Genomic DNA, 23002 nt, shown 5'->3' on the forward strand with positions numbered 1-23002 from the left:
TATTTGACTAAGTGCATTGTTTTAAGATTTAAAAAGTAAAGAATATTTTATATTTTTATGTACGTTTCTTTGCAAAGCTATATTTAATTATAATTTTCTTTAAAAGTATATTCATATAATTGAAGAATATTTTGTATGTACCAGTACATCCACCACATATTTTATTTCACCAAGTAAGTTTTTATTATTTTATTTTTAATTGTACCCCTTATATCGTGGCTAGCGATTCGGAATGTAATTGTGATATTAAAAATGCATTTAGAGAAGTCTACGGTTTTTACTGGCTTATCGAATAAACGATACGAATGGACCTTAAAAACCATCACTGACGCGCAATTGACTGATTGCCCCTTGATGTCGGCTTCTTACAGAAACACAGCTTCCCTATCATCAAATGTCACGGCACGCCAATGAAATGATTAATTATCGTATTTTTAATGGAAAATCGTTATATAATTTATATATTTACAATTGCATATGAAATAGAAAAAAAATCAAACTTCAAAACTTCTACATATATAACGTACTGTATGCATTATAAAATACTGAAGTTTATTTCTGAGAACCTGTTTCTCGGAAATAGGAAGAAGTGAAGTATTAATCTGTATTAAAGCGAATCAATTAATGTTCAGTTTAAACTGGATCTCTAAATGTAATTTGCATGAAATAATCTGAGCAGTTTTTGTAATTACCTGTTTTATATATGCAAAAGTATAGGTCAAATTTCCGCTCGATTAAATATTAAAAAAATCTACTTCATTGAGAACGATGGAATATATATTAGCATTGTTAAAAATCAATTCCGAAAGTATAGACAATAATAATAAATCTTTAACGATTTTAGTCCAATAACTTACAAAAGTAAAGCTTATCTTTAAACTTTGCAAATATACAAAACCATCTTTTTTAATCTACCATTTTTATATTATATGCTTATTAGTAAAATGCGAGGTATTTTACTAATAAACATATAATAGGTGACAGCATTTTACTAATAAACATATTTCAATAGCTGACAGTATTTCATGTTTTGGTGTTATATACTTAACACATTTCCTCAATCTGAAGATGAATTAGAATTTCATGAAGTTTTGAATTAAAAACTTTAAATTACATAATTTTCTTCCTGCTTGAAATATTACATTTATGCTAGATTAAAACACTGAGGTAACTCTGGTATTAGTTTGGCAAGTTCTTTTCATGATACATGTAGATTTCATGGTTAATAAAACCTATGAAAAATTCGCAAATGTTATTCTACTACTGACATGTTAAGTTTTAATTTATTTAATTGTAATTTTCAAACAGAATTTAAATTTTATATATATATTTTAAACTTAAGATATTCTGTATTTTCACATTAATCAATTCAATTATTTTCTATCTGTAAAGAAATATTTAAAAAGCTTGTTTTTCTTGTATGTTCAACTCTCTATTACTAATATATTTATTTTGCAGCTATTTATTTCTTTGTTTAATGATCTATCAACTTACCTATTTATTAATAAAAATACCTTTTAAAAAATTTTGTCCAGATAAATAAAATTATAAATCTGGACAAGAAATGATATTACACAACTATGAATATGGATAATTATACATCAGAATCTCTAGAATAAATGTTATCATGTTCTTTTTACTGTATGGGAAATTCATTGATTATTATTAAATTCTGCAACTGAGGTACTCAGTGGAAAAAAGCACATGTCACATCTATGGAATCTTTTGTACATTGAGGCAAGCTCTGTTTATCTTGTGTTTTATTTAAGAACTGTTACTGGAAAGATGCAAAGTAAAAATCCTCAAGTCAGATTTCAAATTTCCCATTTCTTGTAAAATTAGTTTTATGGCATGTGCTTGTTTTCCATCCAGGCTCCTCATATATAATTTAATTACATAAATTTATATACTAATCATATCCCTATCATATCTTTTTAAATATAGACTGAAATTCATTTAAATTTTCTCACATCTTAAATCTATAAAAATTTCTCTTAATTATTCCAATCTACAAGTAATTCCGATATTTTTCAATTAATCATAAAAGATTTTTGGAATTAAACAGCCACAGATGAAAACGGTTTTATATACATAAAGCAATCAATTTGATGATTTTAAGACATTTAAAAAATTATAAAGTTATCTTCTTTTATATTAATGGCCAGGTGGCTCAGACATCAGCCCACTGCTTTAGAACACACAATCTTTAATCTAGATAAATTCAGAAATTTTTATGTCTGGTCCCATCTTCACCATACGGATGTCCAATTGTGAGCCTGGTCAAGACCTTTTTGCATCAAAAGGGTAAATAAATTTTTTAATCTTTATAACATGTTCTTTCAAAACTTTCTTAACAAAAAAATATATATATATTTAAAATCATTCACTGCTGAGTCAGAAAGGAATGGCATATTTTATACATTAAATTCAAGAGAATTAATACAAACTTATAATTAAATTGTATCTTTGATTTAAAATATTTTTAGCTTTAATTTTGATTGGTATTAGATATTCATACGTTTACAGTAGAACTCGATTATGAGGTTAGTATAGAGTATAATATTCAAGTAATCATTTGTTTAAATGCTGATGTTTAAATATAAAAAAGTACAAAAATCTCTGTAATAATATATTCTTGTATAGTTTGTAAATATGCACATTCATTAGCTAAATTAATAACACTTTTGTTGTTTATAAGTAAATGCATTTATAAAAAAACATTTTGGTCAGTGGTAATTCACTGTGCTCAGTTCAAAAATTATCCAACAACTTCCAAGTTTTACTTTTTAAGAAACTACTACTAAATGAACGTAGAAATAAAACCTTTATTTGCATAAATATTAACAAAACTTTATACTTTAACAATTTTATTTTGTAAATTCTTTTCACTATAACAGCTAATGAGGTAAGCATTCTTGGAATAAATAAAATACATGTGGATTACATTATATACTAAATCTCTTTGAAACAAAGTTATTTTGTGGCAAGGGTTATTAATAATTGTTTTTATTGTGGCCACTATAACCGAGTTCTACTGTATATTAGTTATGCTCGTGTACAATATTCTAATTAAAAGAAATGTTCATACATTTTTACATACAATTTAATAGACTTGTATCAGTGTCTTTTGAATACATGCAAAGTCTTTTGAGGTACTCAGATGAATAAAATTTAATTAATCAATGGCATTTTAAATTATGATAGTGGTATGATGCCTTTTCCAGTGTATTATATCTCTTTGAAGAAATTATATTTAAATAAAAAAAGTCATTTGCTACTTTGATTCTATCCATCACAGTAATTGCTATCTATGTACTGTGTTTGATAAATGACAATTTCAAGCAAATTTTTCAGATTGTAAATCACTTAGTCATCACTCAATGCTATTTGCATTGATTAATCAATCCTATATATATATATTTTAAACTAAATTCTATGAGATCACATTAATTTATGATGCTCATTGCTAAAATTTACAGGCAAAGAGTGAATAGAGAACTGATCTTTTTCAAGCACTCTGATCAATTGTTTTATCTCATCTGCATCTAACTATACACTCAACAGATACAAAATTCAAAAACCATAAAACATTTAATTTACAATTTACATGCTCTTTAGTCTAATTCAACAAATTAAAAATTATATCAGATCTAACTCAAATACTGTGGATAAATAATAAATTTTGACTATGCATTATCCACAGGGATAAGAGTTAGATATGTATCTGTACTCTTCACAAGCATTTTGACTACAATAAATATTACAGACAGAATAAGCAATTAATGGGTGTTCCAAACTTTTTCCACAAGTGCCCTATTTAAACTACAATGGAATGGAACTTTTTTACAATCCCTCAAGTAGTTAGCAATACATTCTTACAGCACTGGACTGCTAAAAATACCAAGTTAACTATTGTTTCATTTCCAATTCTGCAGAAAGTGTAGAAAATTTGGAGGAAGGAAGAATTTTTATGAATTAAATAGAGCTCAAATATTTATTAATTTTATTTGTTTGTCAAACAACCTTGTACTTTAGCACTAAATTATTAACTATCCAGAATGCTCAAAACAACTGATATGCATACATACAGTATAAATGTGTGTTTATGTACAGAAGTATATTCACACACACATATACATTTATACAGAGTACCATATGATTTGTAAAATTAGAATTAAAAAAAAAATTAATGAAATTATTTGATTTTATGAGGTAGCTTCTATACAGCTGATATAAATACTGATAGCTAGATTTTTGTAACTATCAATTTAATATCATATGGCAGACAAGAGGACACTTTTGGAAGAAGAGAAATTTTGTATTAATTTGTTTTTAAAATTTTAAATATATCAAAAACCATTTTTAATACCAATCTAAAATAATATTTTAAATATTCAATTTTGATGAAAATTTGGAATTTACAATAATACAAGACAAAACAATTTCGAAAAATAATATACATGAGGAAAAAAAAAATTATTACTTTAAACACACATCTATTAGTAGTGATGCCCTGTACAGTCAACATAAAATTTTTACAGAGATCAATGTGAAAATCAACATTTAATTCACAAATTTAATTTCTCATAGCTATCAATAACAAAACTATCCTAAGAGAAAAATATTATGTACAAAATTTTAAGCCTAAATGTAACCTATACAGCTCGTAACAATTATGTAAGATTATAATAATCACACATAATATGTACAAAAACTAATTAGTTATTTCAATTACAGCACAAAGACTAAAATAGACAATTTTATGATATTTACCTATTTATAATTATTTATATTTAAAATTGAGAAATCAGATAAAATGATGCTCATAAAAAGAGACATCAAAAATAAGATCTANAATTTAGCCGCTCCGTAGCGTGGCGCAGGGTCGGAGGTAAGTAGTTTGTCTGCTCATCCACTATTGGTCCAGACTCTATCAATCTTCTCGCGAAACGACGTTATAGGAGGTACGTTATACGAAAGTTTCTACAATTTTTTCGCTACGTTATAGGAACGTACGTTATAGGGGGGTCGACTGTATATACAAATTTGCAAAAACAATAATGGTAATAATGCAAAAACAACAATAACCAGTTCACTCGTGTTACAATGGGACAACTGAATACACTGAAAAGCGACAATACTACACTAGTTTACACTACAGTATTGCTGAATCGTTGTATCGCTGAACCAGAAGTGACACAAAGCGTGCCATTTTCACTCGCAAATTATTTTCAATATTTTGCATTAAAATCTCGCGACACCAAATGGGGTCGCGAACCATAGTTTAAGAAGCCCTGACTTAACCAATAAAAATTTACTGGTATGTTTTAATGATAGTTCTGTATAGTTGACAGTTTTAAAAAATCCGTTAAAATATTTGATATATTTATTCCGCTCTCCGATTTTATATTACTCACGGATTTCAATGTTAAATCAATGATATTACGATTTCATATATCCCATCTCTAAACGGATTTAGAAAAAACGTGTACAATTCTTGTATAATGTTAAAAAATTAACAGTTACTTCGACAGCGTCATTTCAACTAAATTTAATGAATGAGAGAGATGCACGAGGTACAGAAAAAGCTCTAGAATTTACAGTACGGCCTCGATTATCCGACCCCCAATTAACTGAGTCCTAGTCGGCAAATTTCAAATGTCCGCTAGTGATGTGGCGCTACAATATTTGGCTGTGTCTTGGCTACTTTATTATTATTTTTACGTGTTTTAGCTGGCAACACTCATTCGACCATGAAAGGGAGCCAGTACTGTAGTATTTAAACGAGGCTTAATTTTCTAATTTTTAACGATACAATAGCGACGATTATTATTTAAAAATTTTGTAGTCTTAACACCGATGAAAATTCAACGCGAAGTAGGTTAATAGCGATATACTAATTACATGGAATATAATAATATACTACACTAATAATGGATTTTTTCATACTTTTCGGTTATCCGAACAACCCGTCCCCAATTGAGTCGGATAATCGAAGCTGTACTGTATTTTCCTTAAATTTACGATTTATGTATCCGTTTGTCATAAAAATTTCTTTTTCCACTTTGTCCCAAGACTACAAATATTCGAGTACAAAGTAACCAGTTTCAACTTGTTTCTCCTCAAGTAATTAAATAATTAAGAGATTAGGGAATTGGGGACATAAACAAAACCCTGATGAAAAAGCCGAAATTTTGCTTAAACAAAAGCTTAACCGAACCATCTCTAGCCGAGTACAGTGGAGACTGACTTCTTCGTATTATTAATGTAATAAAGACAGAAATTTTTCCAGTTGAATGAGAGTGACCGAAAAGTTGTAAATTTTGGAAACTTCCGAGGACACTTGGTCCTAAAACGAATTAGAAAACAAATGACTATTAAGTTTAACATATTTAGATTTTTACAGCTATGGTGAGAAACATTTAAAATCTACAACAGCCCTGTCGCGTCCTTTGAGATTTACTAGTGATGCGACAAAAGAAGTATTTGACATTGACCAGTATCGGCACCCTGGGAATTTGGCAGTCCGAGTGTATGCACGCTCTGCAACCGTCTTCGATTCCATCCATTAGCCACTCGTAGGGAGCTATTTCACTAAGTGCATTGTTTTAAGATTTAAAAAGTAAAGAATATTTTATATTTTTATGTACGTTTCTTTGCAAAGCTATATTTAATTATAATTTTCTTTAAAAGTATATTCATATAATTGAAGAATATTTTGTATGTACCAGTACATCCACCACATATTTTATTTCACCAAGTAAGTTTTTATTATTTTATTTTTAATTGTACCCCTTATATCGTGGCTAGCGATTCGGAATGTAATTGTGATATTAAAAATGCATTTAGAGAAGTCTACGGTTTTTACTGGCTTATCGAATAAACGATACGAATGGACCTTAAAAACCATCACTGACGCGCAATTGACTGATTGCCCCTTGATGTCGGCTTCTTACAGAAACACAGCTTCCCTATCATCAAATGTCACGGCACGCCAATGAAATGATTAATTATCGTATTTTTAATGGAAAATCGTTATATAATTTATATATTTACAATTGCATATGAAATAGAAAAAAAATCAAACTTCAAAACTTCTACATATATAACGTACTGTATGCATTATAAAATACTGAAGTTTATTTCTGAGAACCTGTTTCTCGGAAATAGGAAGAAGTGAAGTATTAATCTGTATTAAAGCGAATCAATTAATGTTCAGTTTAAACTGGATCTCTAAATGTAATTTGCATGAAATAATCTGAGCAGTTTTTGTAATTACCTGTTTTATATATGCAAAAGTATAGGTCAAATTTCCGCTCGATTAAATATTAAAAAAATCTACTTCATTGAGAACGATGGAATATATATTAGCATTGTTAAAAATCAATTCCGAAAGTATAGACAATAATAATAAATCTTTAACGATTTTAGTCCAATAACTTACAAAAGTAAAGCTTATCTTTAAACTTTGCAAATATACAAAACCATCTTTTTTAATCTACCATTTTTATATTATATGCTTATTAGTAAAATGCGAGGTATTTTACTAATAAACATATAATAGGTGACAGCATTTTACTAATAAACATATTTCAATAGCTGACAGTATTTCATGTTTTGGTGTTATATACTTAACACATTTCCTCAATCTGAAGATGAATTAGAATTTCATGAAGTTTTGAATTAAAAACTTTAAATTACATAATTTTCTTCCTGCTTGAAATATTACATTTATGCTAGATTAAAACACTGAGGTAACTCTGGTATTAGTTTGGCAAGTTCTTTTCATGATACATGTAGATTTCATGGTTAATAAAACCTATGAAAAATTCGCAAATGTTATTCTACTACTGACATGTTAAGTTTTAATTTATTTAATTGTAATTTTCAAACAGAATTTAAATTTTATATATATATTTTAAACTTAAGATATTCTGTATTTTCACATTAATCAATTCAATTATTTTCTATCTGTAAAGAAATATTTAAAAAGCTTGTTTTTCTTGTATGTTCAACTCTCTATTACTAATATATTTATTTTGCAGCTATTTATTTCTTTGTTTAATGATCTATCAACTTACCTATTTATTAATAAAAATACCTTTTAAAAAATTTTGTCCAGATAAATAAAATTATAAATCTGGACAAGAAATGATATTACACAACTATGAATATGGATAATTATACATCAGAATCTCTAGAATAAATGTTATCATGTTCTTTTTACTGTATGGGAAATTCATTGATTATTATTAAATTCTGCAACTGAGGTACTCAGTGGAAAAAAGCACATGTCACATCTATGGAATCTTTTGTACATTGAGGCAAGCTCTGTTTATCTTGTGTTTTATTTAAGAACTGTTACTGGAAAGATGCAAAGTAAAAATCCTCAAGTCAGATTTCAAATTTCCCATTTCTTGTAAAATTAGTTTTATGGCATGTGCTTGTTTTCCATCCAGGCTCCTCATATATAATTTAATTACATAAATTTATATACTAATCATATCCCTATCATATCTTTTTAAATATAGACTGAAATTCATTTAAATTTTCTCACATCTTAAATCTATAAAAATTTCTCTTAATTATTCCAATCTACAAGTAATTCCGATATTTTTCAATTAATCATAAAAGATTTTTGGAATTAAACAGCCACAGATGAAAACGGTTTTATATACATAAAGCAATCAATTTGATGATTTTAAGACATTTAAAAAATTATAAAGTTATCTTCTTTTATATTAATGGCCAGGTGGCTCAGACATCAGCCCACTGCTTTAGAACACACAATCTTTAATCTAGATAAATTCAGAAATTTTTATGTCTGGTCCCATCTTCACCATACGGATGTCCAATTGTGAGCCTGGTCAAGACCTTTTTGCATCAAAAGGGTAAATAAATTTTTTAATCTTTATAACATGTTCTTTCAAAACTTTCTTAACAAAAAAATATATATATATTTAAAATCATTCACTGCTGAGTCAGAAAGGAATGGCATATTTTATACATTAAATTCAAGAGAATTAATACAAACTTATAATTAAATTGTATCTTTGATTTAAAATATTTTTAGCTTTAATTTTGATTGGTATTAGATATTCATACGTTTACAGTAGAACTCGATTATGAGGTTAGTATAGAGTATAATATTCAAGTAATCATTTGTTTAAATGCTGATGTTTAAATATAAAAAAGTACAAAAATCTCTGTAATAATATATTCTTGTATAGTTTGTAAATATGCACATTCATTAGCTAAATTAATAACACTTTTGTTGTTTATAAGTAAATGCATTTATAAAAAAACATTTTGGTCAGTGGTAATTCACTGTGCTCAGTTCAAAAATTATCCAACAACTTCCAAGTTTTACTTTTTAAGAAACTACTACTAAATGAACGTAGAAATAAAACCTTTATTTGCATAAATATTAACAAAACTTTATACTTTAACAATTTTATTTTGTAAATTCTTTTCACTATAACAGCTAATGAGGTAAGCATTCTTGGAATAAATAAAATACATGTGGATTACATTATATACTAAATCTCTTTGAAACAAAGTTATTTTGTGGCAAGGGTTATTAATAATTGTTTTTATTGTGGCCACTATAACCGAGTTCTACTGTATATTAGTTATGCTCGTGTACAATATTCTAATTAAAAGAAATGTTCATACATTTTTACATACAATTTAATAGACTTGTATCAGTGTCTTTTGAATACATGCAAAGTCTTTTGAGGTACTCAGATGAATAAAATTTAATTAATCAATGGCATTTTAAATTATGATAGTGGTATGATGCCTTTTCCAGTGTATTATATCTCTTTGAAGAAATTATATTTAAATAAAAAAAGTCATTTGCTACTTTGATTCTATCCATCACAGTAATTGCTATCTATGTACTGTGTTTGATAAATGACAATTTCAAGCAAATTTTTCAGATTGTAAATCACTTAGTCATCACTCAATGCTATTTGCATTGATTAATCAATCCTATATATATATATTTTAAACTAAATTCTATGAGATCACATTAATTTATGATGCTCATTGCTAAAATTTACAGGCAAAGAGTGAATAGAGAACTGATCTTTTTCAAGCACTCTGATCAATTGTTTTATCTCATCTGCATCTAACTATACACTCAACAGATACAAAATTCAAAAACCATAAAACATTTAATTTACAATTTACATGCTCTTTAGTCTAATTCAACAAATTAAAAATTATATCAGATCTAACTCAAATACTGTGGATAAATAATAAATTTTGACTATGCATTATCCACAGGGATAAGAGTTAGATATGTATCTGTACTCTTCACAAGCATTTTGACTACAATAAATATTACAGACAGAATAAGCAATTAATGGGTGTTCCAAACTTTTTCCACAAGTGCCCTATTTAAACTACAATGGAATGGAACTTTTTTACAATCCCTCAAGTAGTTAGCAATACATTCTTACAGCACTGGACTGCTAAAAATACCAAGTTAACTATTGTTTCATTTCCAATTCTGCAGAAAGTGTAGAAAATTTGGAGGAAGGAAGAATTTTTATGAATTAAATAGAGCTCAAATATTTATTAATTTTATTTGTTTGTCAAACAACCTTGTACTTTAGCACTAAATTATTAACTATCCAGAATGCTCAAAACAACTGATATGCATACATACAGTATAAATGTGTGTTTATGTACAGAAGTATATTCACACACACATATACATTTATACAGAGTACCATATGATTTGTAAAATTAGAATTAAAAAAAAAATTAATGAAATTATTTGATTTTATGAGGTAGCTTCTATACAGCTGATATAAATACTGATAGCTAGATTTTTGTAACTATCAATTTAATATCATATGGCAGACAAGAGGACACTTTTGGAAGAAGAGAAATTTTGTATTAATTTGTTTTTAAAATTTTAAATATATCAAAAACCATTTTTAATACCAATCTAAAATAATATTTTAAATATTCAATTTTGATGAAAATTTGGAATTTACAATAATACAAGACAAAACAATTTCGAAAAATAATATACATGAGGAAAAAAAAAATTATTACTTTAAACACACATCTATTAGTAGTGATGCCCTGTACAGTCAACATAAAATTTTTACAGAGATCAATGTGAAAATCAACATTTAATTCACAAATTTAATTTCTCATAGCTATCAATAACAAAACTATCCTAAGAGAAAAATATTATGTACAAAATTTTAAGCCTAAATGTAACCTATACAGCTCGTAACAATTATGTAAGATTATAATAATCACACATAATATGTACAAAAACTAATTAGTTATTTCAATTACAGCACAAAGACTAAAATAGACAATTTTATGATATTTACCTATTTATAATTATTTATATTTAAAATTGAGAAATCAGATAAAATGATGCTCATAAAAAGAGACATCAAAAATAAGATCTAGTCAACATAAATTCACATAATCACATCACAAATCTCTAATAATACAGAGATTTTAAATTTTTTTAAGAGTTTTATCTTGCACTATAAAATACACACATCTGTGCAAAAAAAAAAAAAAGAAAAAACCACTGAACAGGGCACCCTACATCTATCAAGTCCTTTATAGATATTTTAAATCATAAAATGATTCTCTTTCCCTCTTATCCAATAGTCAACTTGTATCTATATAACTGTTTCCTTGATTAATCAATCTGCCTCACTGATATAATGAAAGTGCTGACTAATTAGATGCAAAGAATTATTGGAAATATCTTTTGCATCATATATCTTTAGTGAACAATCTTGTGCACTTTCAATCAACAATATTTTAGAGGGGATAATAATTAAGTCTTCATTACTATAATTTTAAACCTGGCAGCTATTTACAGCCTGTTGCACACATACAGGCAAAATATGTTACTTGTAGTTACAGTGAAAACTGCACTAAGCTTTACAACAGACAAAAGGAAAACTTCTGATTTGGCTGGCTTGATCAAATGCCACTTCGCTTTCAATGCATTTTCTACCATCTTTCACTGTTTCTGAAAGTGACCATCACTGTACCATTTTCCATTACATTATATTACCTTCTGAAGAAAATCGCTGAAATGGCACAGCTGCCTTTTGATCCAAGTAGGAAAAACTAATGTCATGCTGTGGCAGAAGTTCCCAACTGATTTGTTGCTGTTACAGAAGGATCAACACCAGAGCCAGAGAGAGAGACAGAATTTGCCATGTCTGTTCCAGACGATCCGCCAGGACCTCCTCCATGAGGATTCATACCAGAAGAACTACTATCAACACTTCCGGGATTGTTCGATAAAGATCCATGTGGATTATTACTACTGTTGCGAATATGAGGAGGAATAAGGATGGAGTTTAAGGAGGGCTGGATTCCTAATTCTGCAAATAAAGTAAATATTTAAGTAAGTAAATTTGTTTGATTAAATAACAAAAACTTTTTAAAAACTGCAAATTTATTACTTATAAATTAGTAGAAATATATCATAAATTTTTGAATTTTATACTTCTGTATTAATTAAATATATTATGGTTTTGATCTGAAAAACTATCAATGTTTTCAATAATCAAACACCTTAAACTCCAGCACATCTATTGACTCTACAGACTAATTTTTTTGAGCACGTAATGATTCTGTAAAGACTGAAGGGTACTCACTGAACATGGTTGAAAACATCAGTCTATAGCAGGGATGTCCAACCTGAAACCCACTGCACTGTAAATTTTTTAGGTACATTTTCATTTGGGTAAGGAATGTTGTAAAAACTATTCTCATTTCACTGGATACACTTTGATGTAATGATGCAATTGGTGCTAGAAAACTGTACTACCCCACAAGCATTACATACTGTTGTGAACAATTCTTTTTGTGCATGAAAACATCAAAACTGCTGAATGAAATAGGTTGAGTGATTCCCATCTAACATTTTTAGAATAAAGACTAGTACCATAAAAGCAGATATTGACATTATTATAAAAGGAAGGCAATGTCAAAAATCGCATTGAATTTATTTTTACTTTGTGAGAGTATAATTTTTTTTACCATCAATAATACAGTATTTTGTGTAATTATACAGGTAATCCCCGTATAACACAGCACTTCTATAGTACTGATTCACTCTAATATGGTTTGAGAATTGGATAAAACCCTCGTACAACGTGAAATGTAATAAAAACTATTAAAAGGAAACTTAATCTAATTTGAAATTAGATAAAGTTCACTTTTAATAGTTTTTATTACATTTCATCTTATACAACAGTTAAATAAACATAATAAAGCTTTTAAGCGCAAAAGATACCTCATTTGACATTTTTCATTTGAGCGTGTACGTACTATCAAATTTTCCTGCATAATTTTCGTGAACTATTAGTACTTAAATGTGTAAATTTTCTTTTCCCACCTTCTGTCGATATATGCGGTCCTTCTTGAAACTTGTTTCAGTGTTGCCAGATCTTGAAGCTTCTGCTTTTGGTGTTGCCAAACGTTTTCTCCTTATTCCACACTTACTTTATTCCATCACCGGTTTTTAGGCATTGAACCGCACCTCCAACCCTTGGACAATACACACCTTACAAGTATACTTTAAGACTTTAATTGTGTCTCTTTTTTGGCTATATAGATTAAAAATTTTCAGGTAAGTACTGTAGTACTGTACTCAACCTTTTTTAAAGAAATAATAATTATGTCTTTTAAAAGACATTTCATCTCCATACAAACAAAATTACAAATTTTAGATTGGCTCAAAAAGGGCAAAAAGTTATCATATGTCGCCAAATCATTGGATTTAAATGAAGTGACAATATGGACTATAAGGAAAAATGAACAAAAAATTAGAGATTCTGTTGCTGCAGACTGTTCTATCTCCTCAAACATGACATCTTGTCCTAGGGCAGAAATAATTGAGCAGATGGAAAAAATCCTTAGCATTTGGATTGAAGACTGTTCAAAAAAGCAAATTCCAGTGAATACCAATAATATTAAACACACAAAACCTTGAAAATTTAAGACTAGTTAAAGGAAAATGGAGAAACTGCTACTAATCCAGATTTTGTAGCCAACAAAGGATGATTTGATCATATGAGAAAATGCTTATTACTACAAAACCTAAAAATAGAGGGTGAAAGTGCATCAGCCAATAAAGAAGCCACTGAAATTTATCCAATGGAATTAAAAAGAATTATTGAAGAGGATCGATATATTCAACACCAGTTTTTAATGCCAATGAGACTGCTCATTGGTGAAAAAGATGCCCAACAGGACATATATTTCTAAAGACGAAAAAGTTGTGCCAGGATTCAAGGTATCAAAAGACCATGTAACATTACTTATGTGCAGTAATGCTTCAGGCAATTACATGGTAAGACCTATGCTGGTTTATAAATCTCTCGACAGTGGCATAGTGTGGGTGTCAGCTGCACAGGGCAAAGAAAAATTTTGCCGTTCCTTATTTAGTTATCTCAATTTAAAAGACTAAAATTCAGTTTTGTCACATAATAAGTAATGAAAAATTCCGTGCTAGTGTTGCCACCTTTTTAAAATTGCCGACTCAGACGGCAGGCGAGGTTTGTTTGAACAGAAGTTCTTGATGCATGCATATGTCATTTTGCAATGCGAAGAATAATGTGCAGTGCATGATGGTTCTAAATTAGTTACAGTTAGTGACTAGGCAGACTTGGTTAGAGGTAACATAAGTAACATAGATGATTTAGCTCTATTGGATATTGGAGGTGTATATGAATACGAATGAATCGTACAAGAAAAGGTCGACAGGTTGCGCACAATATCCCCAGATAAAATTAATACTTCACTCAGACGGTGAGTTGATTCCTGGACGGTCCAGATGATAACACTGTTCTGTGCTTATTTCAATTGGTCCGAATTGTAGGTGTAGTGAAAATATGAAATGAAATGGTTCAAATTTTTACAAGTTATTATTATTATTTATTGTGAAATTTTGCTGCCCCCACTGTCTCTCAATCCTCGTGCAACGAAAAACCTAAATAAGAGTAATTTACCAGTACTGGGCAGCAAATAAAAAAGCTTGGGTGACTACTGAATTATTTAAGAAAGGGGTTTTAAACTGTTTTGTACTAAGTGTGGAAAACTACTTAAATCAGAAAAATTTAGATTTTAAAGTTCTACTTATATTGGATAATGCACCCAGCCATCCGCAAGATTTAAATCACTCAAATATCAAAATAATTTTTTACCTCCAAATATAACTGCTTTACTTCAACCATTAGATCAGGGAATTATAGCTACATTTAAAACCAATTACATAAAGAGATCATTACAATGGATTTTGAATAAAATTGATGATGAATCTATGGAGTCAAGGAGGTGTGGAAACTCTTCATAATTTTGGACTGCATTAATCCAATAAACTTATCCATCAGAGAAATAAAACTGACAACATTAAATGGTTGTTGGAAAAAAATATGGTCAGAGTCAATTGAAAGTGAAAATTTGATCGGCGACAGCAGAAAACAGAACGGATGCGGTAGTAGAAATTGCTAAGTCTCTAGGAGGGAAGGTTTTGATGATATGACTGTACAAGATATCCAAGAATTACTGGTGGAACAAGAAATTGATAAAGTAGGTTTGGTAGAAATGATATCTGGAATCTATGATAACTCAGATGTTAGCACAGGTGAAGACAAAGTAGTTAAAAAGTTTACTGTACAAAGCATAAAGAAAGGCCTAGGCTTAGCCGAACAGTTATAGTCAAATTTTTTAAATGAAGATCCTTCAAATGAAAGGAACACAAAGTTTAAAAGAGAACTTCATAAGTGCTTAGCACCATATAAAATTATAAAGATCTTTTAACTAAAAGCAAGCAATCTAAAATAACATATTTTTTGCAAAAGATAGAGCATGGATCTGAAGATAATGCAGAAAAATGCTCAGAGGATAAGAATATCTTGCCAAAAAGAAAATGCCCTCGGTTAATAGTGCTTAGTGATGACAAAGAAAACATTGTTTAATTTATATTAATATGTATCACTTCTTAAGAAAATTTTAATAAAGATATTTATCTTAATTATGAAAATATAATAGCATGTTTTTTAATTTTTGAAACCTAACCCCCCTTTTCATACTAGTTTTTTGTTTTGTATAACATGGCAATATTTTGGAACATAACTCCCATGTTATACAGGGATTACCTGTATATATTTGTTGTTAAAATTTGATATTCACATTTTGAACATTTTAAAAGCATATATTAATATAAAGGACCTTTGTGGCCTGCTGAATGTACCTAAATTTCTAATTTGGCCCATTAGGAAAAAAGGTTAGACAACCCTGGTCTATAGTCATTATATCTGATGGACTTTAATTAAGGTGTGTGATCATTGTTTTTAAAGAAATCCAGTTGAACCTTGAAAACTGTCAATGCTTGTTATCCAAATCAAAAAAGTATTACTTTACATTTTGATTAAATTTAAAATTAAATATTGTGAATAAAATTTCTCTCTATTTCAAATATAATTTAAAAATAAATGAATGTAACAACAAAATCAATTAAAACAAAAAATAATTTAGCAATTGAAGTTTTAATAAATTCATTTTATTTTTTTGTTATAAGAACTTCCAACATCTTCAAAATGTAGATGCTACTCTTAAAAATATTAATACATATTAATATTTATATGAAGAAACAAAAGTGTAATTTTTTTCCCAATCTCCAATGAGCTGCAATGCTACTGCAACAGCCATAGTAAAGAGTCTTTCAAATTGAGTGCCTTTTTTAAAAATAAATAAAAGACATAATTTGCATTGATTTTCAAAAACTTTTTATTGGTAATTGAAGTATCAGTTATGACATTTATATACGAAAAATAACATCTGACAAATGACCACCTCTTGTTGCTTCACAGTGGTTCACTCTTCTGTTAAAATTTTCTATGACATTTTGACATAATTGAGACTATTTCACTAATGACACAAATAATTTCATCCTTCAGTTCAAGAATCTATTATAGTTTTATTCTTATAGACCTGGCTTTTTACATAACCCCAAAGAAAATAGTCCAATGTTGTTAGATCACATGATCTTGGTGGCCAATTAACATCACCATTTCTTGTAATACTGTTGTAATAATTCTTCCAGGATATTTTTGTCTCAATAAAGCAATTGTTTCATTAGCAAAATGAGGTGTTGCACTGTCCTGTTGAAACTACATCCTCTAGATCAATATCATTCAGTTCAGGCCACAAAAATTCAGTTAACATCTCATGATATCAAACACCATTCACTGTTACAGCATTATCAGCAGCATTTTCAAAGAAATATGGTCCAATTACACCACCTAACCACAATGCACACCAAACAGTGACTTGTTGAGGATGTAAAGGCTTTTCATAAATCACTCATGGATTTTCTTCACCCCAAATACGACAATTTTGTTTATTAACCACCAATTTCAAAATGTGCTTCATCAGAAAAGATGATTAAAGAACAAAAAAGATGATTTTTTTGTTCTTTAATCCAATTGACAAATGCATATTGTTTTGAATGGTCCAATGGCTGTAGTTCCTGTGTTATTTGAACTTTATATGCCTTTAAAGCTAAATCCTTTCACAATATATGCCATATTGTTGATTCACTGAGTACAACTTGTTGTGAACATTGACTAATGGACATTTCAGGTGCTTCAGCAACACCTTCACAAACCAACTCAATATGCTTTTGTGAATGACCACTACGACTGTAATTTTCTCTTTTTTGATCTTCTGCCAAACCAGTCTCTTAAAAATTTTTTTTTTATAATTTGACCAATAATTCTTTCAGATGGACGATTATGTAAACCATAATATTCATATAATTTTCTAAAAACATTTTTCACAGAATGTCGGTTTTCATAAAATAATTCAACAACTTGAACGTGTTACTGTATTGTGTATGAAGCTATTTTTATAAATGTCATACGTCACACTTTTTAACTGTCAAAATACCCAGATGAATTCACTGCGCCATCTATATTTTATTTATTTTTTAAAAAAGGCACTCAATTTAAAAGACCCTTTATTTTACTAACCACCAGGGCAGCAGAATATCTTCAGGATCTAAAATTTCCTAAAAATTACTGCAATCCAGAATATAAATTAAAACAATAACTTATTAATGAATTAATAAATACTACTATATATGCTCGAAAATTCTAATTAAATCATACAAATAATTAAATAGGTCTTCTGCATAATTTGCTGCCTAACACTAAACAGATAAATGAATATACAAATTTTTTAATTAAAAAAAATGCTTTAATTTAAATGTATCATCATCATCATCATCATAGGCATATATAATTATAGACTTGATGAAATACATTTATCCCAGAGTGGATGCACTAGTTTTTTCAATAGAGAGTAGGGGTTTTTAATGTGGGGTGACCGAGTCATCCCATGTTAAAAAATAACATAAAACAGAAAAAAAAATACAAAAAACTTTGTGTTTACTTAGTAAATACATACTTTAATATGCAAATGGATAAACATAAGATTTAAAAGGAACATTAAATATTTAATAATAATGCATTATTTAACATTACTTATGCAGTGAAGGCATACATATAGACTCATGGGTTTTTGCACATAAACTACAAATACTGCCTCCACACTAATGAGGGTTTTCAACATCTTAGTTTGCCCATCTTTACCCATATAACTTTATCCATTTGCTTTTGAGTCCACTTCTACACTCTTACTATTCTCTTTACAACCAACCATTGTCATCTATATTTGTGAAATTTTTATGGTTTGAAATGTGATTATCATTCTAATCTTTCCTTTTTGTCAAAATCTCACAAATTCTCTGCTGATCATGAAGTGAAAGAAAATTCTTCTGTGCCTAGATGTAAAAAAAAAAATAAAAAAAAATAAGGATATGTAAATGCTCAAAATAACACTTGTACATAAGTCTAAAAACTTGAAAATAATAAACACCACACTAAAAATTCACTTATGCTATTCTTCCTACAGAAACCACCACTTGGTGTCTGTAAGCAGCTTCAATTACAAGTAGATCAACTGGCACTGAAAAGTGCTAGGTGACCCCAACTGATATTGGTGTTCTTTCCTATTTTTTTCCAGAAAAACTTCAAAAACAGCAAATGACTAGGACACTAGGATGTTCAGAACTATTTCCAGGAAAGGTACTGAAGTGCCCAATAAAAGTCAAATTCACATTTATGTACAAGTATGCATTCAAACATCCTGGGGTGACTGAGTCACCCCATGTGCTCACTGCTGGGTTAGTTAATTAGTAATAGAAATAAAATTGAAGTTGTTACCAATACTACAAATGACATATTTTTTAACATGGGGTACTAATTAACAGACTTTTTGATGACCAAAAACGCAAAATTTCTTTACAATGACAACTGTCGTGATTTTTTTCTGAAAAATTATGTAAGAAATGCATTAATGTCTTGCACACACAAACATACTTTTCATGTTTTAAAATTTCTTATAAAATAAAAAAATATTGAATCAAAATATATTGAGAAAAAAAAATGAAAAAAATAAAATAATGATAAAACGTATACAGTAATACCTTGTACATTGAATGCAAAATTAAACAAAAATTTGCCTCAGAGTTCAAACTGTGCATGCAGTAAAAAAATGTGCTCAAAGCATAAACACAATCTATTGTGTGTCCAAGCCACCTCTCACTCTTGTGTTATGCTTGTAAATTCTCAGTGCTTTTTTTGCTTTATTTTTGGTGTGCTTGGTTATATATAGTTTATAGTGTTATTCATCAATTTTTACCAATTTCTTCCAGCAATTTTTATTTGTTGACAGCTTTTGAACACCCCCTTCAGTTTTGTATCCTTTAGTTCAAAACCTTCCAAACTGAACTTTTTAAACTATGTTTGACATGTTTGAAATTTAGGCACATCTTCCCCATAGATATTACAACTTATTTTTTTTTGTTTTACTGTTTGTACGGCATTCTATTCTTTTCACAACTAATAAAGAATAATGTGCCCGATATGCTTTTTATCTGAAGATATTACAACTTGATTTATTCAAACAAAATGTAAAGTAAAAAGTTTAAAATAAGCTTACAAACAAGAATAAAATCTCTCACATCTATAATATGCTAAATTTCACAACTGTTATAATTAAATCACATATCTATGTTAAGATACCAAAGTGAACAGTATGTCACTAGTAAATAATATTTTCATTTTATTATACAGTATTTATGTATTCTATTTATTGTTCTTGTGTTTTAATTTATTATTTGGGCATTTAATTGTGTTGTTTTTACCTTAAATTATGTGTATTTACTATTTTAATTTTACTGAAATGGTATTACTTAGGATCTGGGAATGAATTAATTTACTTTCCATTATTTCTAATGGGAAAAATTTATTTGGACTTCCTGAATGAATTAAATTGGAAGTACAAGGCACCACTGTATTTAGCTATTCAAACAAGACAATTCAAAAAAGTTTTTAGCACAGTTCATTAATTTTCAAAATTTGTGTGGAGAATTTGTGAATATTTACTTTCAATTCCAACTGACACAAAATTTCATCAATTAAATAGCACCAGAAAGAGTTTTGAAATAAAATCTGATTTTCTTTGTTTGACACATTTTTAAAACTCAGTTTTTTGGTTTGATAAATGAGAGTGATTCATCTTTACTGCAAGTATATAACCCTGTAAGTGGACAGCAGTGTAACAAGTGACTGAATTGATCAGAAAAAAAGTAAACAATGTTCCAATTTTGCTTCTAAAACATAGTTTCTGTGTTTTGGAAAATTTTTCCCAATTAATGTCTATACATTTAGCCAAGCTGCTACTCTATTTTATTGTAATGGTTTGTGATTATTGTCATTTTTTTCTATCACAAATTTCCCCAAGGCTGCATTAACTTTCCCCAAACTTCATTCACACAATCACACACATTCTGAACCACTGCTAACCACTACCACATGCTGAAAAATTTCCTATACCTTTCCCACTTGGTTGATGTCATCCATTGTAATTTGCCTCAAAATAATGCTCCTACAAAGCACAGGTTCACTTTGTAATTTGATTTCTTCAAGCTGAAGAGCATCAAGAACAACAACAACAACCAAAAAAAAACCCTCAAATGACTCTTGTTCAACTTATACTTATACAAAACTTATAGTTACTGCTTTGGAACCATAAAGTCTTGTTGACAAAGTTTACGGAGCCTACAATATACTTTGCAACTCAAACAACTATGGCAAGCAAAACAAAACAAGAGGCATTTTGTCATCAGATGTTGTTCTTCATGTTAATGTCTGTTCTCACATTGCAGCACAAACACTGCTTCAAAATTTCAGATGAAAGTTGTTCAACTCAGAATTGGCCAGAGTGATTTTTTTCATCTGTGATTGATTCATCCTATGAATAAAAGTGTGACTGGGCAAGCAACAGTTTAAGAATGATGAGGAGTTGAAAACTAGAAAACAGACTGGCTGTATACCCAGGAGGAGGGGATACAAAGAGTGATGCCAAGTGTCTCACAAATGGGATGGTGATTACATGGAGAAGTAGAATTACTATGTATCTAACTTTTAGGTACTGGGTACATTATAACCTTTTCATTCACCACTCTTGTTTTTCTTTCCAAGCTCACTGGAGGTTGAAAAAATTGTCCTTGTAATAAAATCATATTTTATAAGTAAAAAATAATTATTCAAATTGTATATATACAGGGTAATCAAACAGTTTATTTGTAAAGAGATTTGGCAATGCTAGAAGTTGTTAATAGCTGATTTGTACATTAATTAGTCTTAAATGTTATTTCTAGAGTCCCTAATAAATAAATGCTCAAAATAAGTGTTTTCTTAAAGCAGAATAGTAACAATTATGGTTTGGTCAGAATATCTACTCCTCACAAATAAACTTTTTGTTAAATAATAATAATATGAATTGATTAATCATTATCATTAAAACTAACTTATGTAAATAGTAGTTAATTACAATAATTTCTTTAATATTTTTGGAACCCTATTCCTACTTCATAAAATCTCTCAGAAAATAGAATATGATGAAAAATTCTTCAAAATACCTAAAAATTGAGCAATTTAGTTATTTTATTTTTACTATACAGTATTTGTCAAATAAGTATCAGGACTGATTTTTTTCCTGCCAATGGGAAGGGCTGGAGGGTGATCTCTATGGGTGGAATTGGTGGTGGGGATGTCACGTAAGCCACAAGACCAGCTTAACTCTCTCCAAGACTTTGGAGTGCATAGATTGCGCCTGAAGTGAAAGTTTGTTTAGTGCCCGCATCGAGAGTTAAGATGCAGCAAACCATCAAGTAGTGTTTTGCCATCAAAATTTGTGTTAAATTTAACAAATTTGCTATGGAGACTTTTGATTAGGGTCTGCCATGTCCAAAGGGAGATCACCAATACCCGAATGCTCCATCATGATGATGCACCCAGTCACACGTCACTAATTGTGAGTGAGGCACTGGTCAAACAAGTGTCAACACTGATCCAACTACCTTGCAGTCCAGATTTGGCTCCTTGATTTCTTTTTATTCCCTCAGATCAAAAGGAGCCTGAAAAAACATTGTTTCAGGACAACTGAAGCAGTCCAAGGGCTGTATTCCGGTCATCGTCTCTCGTAAGACATAAACAAATGATTAGCCAATCATTTGTTTACGTCTTGAGATCATCACATCTCTCTAAATGTGATTCTGGACATCTTTTTCTCTCTTCGCTTCTCTCATTTATCAGAGACAAGCAGATATTTATCTTTTGACCAGTCTATTGTCTTTCGCCTCAATTTCATTATATCCAATATGGACGACTGGATGCTACTCACACTGTACAATCATATTAGAGAACGCTCTCTACGCGGGAAAGAATATTTCCAGAGAGAAAATGCTTCCAATTTTTTTCCAGTGCCTACTCGGAAATGTCACTGATTCCATTTTTTTTTTAATTATCCTACATCAATTACTGAACTATTGAATATGATGTTAATCTTACTTAGATAGTTAAGG

The 23002-nt window shown here is 29.2% G+C and overlaps 1 protein-coding gene across 1 annotated transcript in view; it reads right to left on the reverse strand.

Annotated features, from left to right (window-relative positions):
• Positions 1–10159: 10159 nt before the first annotated feature.
• The window catches only part of LOC111612906 (glycogen synthase kinase-3 beta-like), a gene marked incomplete at its 5' end in the record, with an annotated part of 28991 nt that continues 16148 nt past the window's right edge, over positions 10160–23002 (reverse strand). The window contains one exon of the mRNA XM_023354195.1: positions 10160–12383. Within this exon, the coding sequence (XP_023209963.1) occupies positions 12130–12383 (254 nt within the window). The remainder of the gene's footprint in view (positions 12384–23002) is intronic.

Source organism: Centruroides sculpturatus, unplaced genomic scaffold (assembly GCF_000671375.1).
Source record: "Centruroides sculpturatus isolate CEXI.00-Female unplaced genomic scaffold, Cexi_2.0 scaffold1575, whole genome shotgun sequence".
NCBI classification, from domain to species: Eukaryota; Metazoa; Arthropoda; class Arachnida; order Scorpiones; family Buthidae; genus Centruroides; species Centruroides sculpturatus.